This window comes from Haplochromis burtoni, unplaced genomic scaffold, assembly GCF_018398535.1.
Source record: "Haplochromis burtoni strain Fernald_Lab_line unplaced genomic scaffold, NCSU_Asbu1 Contig_435, whole genome shotgun sequence".
Classification (NCBI taxonomy): domain Eukaryota; kingdom Metazoa; phylum Chordata; class Actinopteri; order Cichliformes; family Cichlidae; genus Haplochromis; species Haplochromis burtoni.
The window spans coordinates 472728-473922 of NW_024582796.1; the positions used below are offsets into that span (position 1 = coordinate 472728).

At 40.6% G+C, this 1195-nt stretch overlaps 1 protein-coding gene across 1 annotated transcript in view; it reads right to left on the reverse strand.

The window, feature by feature from the left end:
• Nucleotides 1-200: 200 nt before the first annotated feature.
• Nucleotides 201-1195, reverse strand: part of cenpo (centromere protein O) — a gene marked incomplete at its 3' end in the record, with an annotated part of 3545 nt that continues 2550 nt past the window's right edge. The window contains 2 exon segments of the mRNA XM_005952409.3: nucleotides 201-360; nucleotides 827-1098. Coding sequence (XP_005952471.2) covers nucleotides 201-360; nucleotides 827-1098 — 432 coding nt within the window.

A 1195-nucleotide genomic window follows, 5' to 3' on the forward strand; every position in this document is an offset into this window, starting at 1 on the left:
TCCTGAACACTTCCACTTTTAATATACTTGCAGCTGATGGTTGAATATCTAGGATTTCACAAGCTTCCTTTTTGCAATTCAGTGACCGCTTTACAATGACCATTACTTCCACAAATGTTCGTAAAAGCATGTTGCATCATACGCCTGTGGGAATGGGACTGAGTTTGCATTTAAAACAAAAATGAATGTGAAACTCCTACCTTCACTTTCCAGATGGACTCGTGTGGGGAGACATCTGGTGTGGTCCGTGTAGTCCAGTGTGCAGAGCACAGCTGTCTTTTCTCTCGGCACAGTGAATAACAGCACCAGTAGTGAACATAAAACATTACTCTCCATCACCTCAACCGACTTATGTTTCTCCTATAAACAAAAAGCAAAACAGGGTCAATTTGATATTGTTTTAAAACAAATAGCAATGAATACAAAACGGTTTTGTGCTTTAAAGGCCATAAATAGTTTGTGCTTAACATTAATGGGTTCTTGGCTTTCAAAATTTATGAATGGAACAAAACTCCACGGTTTCTACTGCTCACCAACAAAACTACAGGTTTCATAAAAAGAACTGTGCAACTGTTTAGGGTACTTTTGATTGTTATATTCTTATTCATAATTTAATCAAAGTGTAAATTAATTCTGTAGTAGAACAAGCCCAAACGTCCAGCCAGAGATATGTTTAAAAAAAAAATAAAAATAAAAATCTTCAGCCACCTAAACATGGAGTCCTGCAACAGATGGCTTTGCCCTCCCAGAACACTGACATGATGGAGTCAACATCAGCTACTGAGGGATATGGTGAAATATAATTTAAAAAAGTGAAATCTGGCACCTTAACAAGCTTCAGCTGCTGCTTGCGACCAGCAAAGGCGTTGAGATGTTTGCTGAGGGTGTCCAGAAACACCCTCAGGTCTGTCTGCATGTTGTTCTGCTCAGCAAGGTTGTTTAGGGGAATAAAGGGAGGGATGTTGTGGCGACTAATCTTTACAGTTGGCTTCAGATCAATCTCCAGGTTAAAGGTGTCTAAGAAGACGTCCTCATAGGCCGTTGCGATAGATACGCACGCTCCTTTCCCCTTGCGAGTCTTTATGATGTCATACCCACCTGATGATATCAGCAAATAAAACAGAGCAGGAAAAAAGAGAGGATTAAAACAGACCAATAAAGGAGAAGTGGGCGGTGTGGTGACGCAACAGCCGCC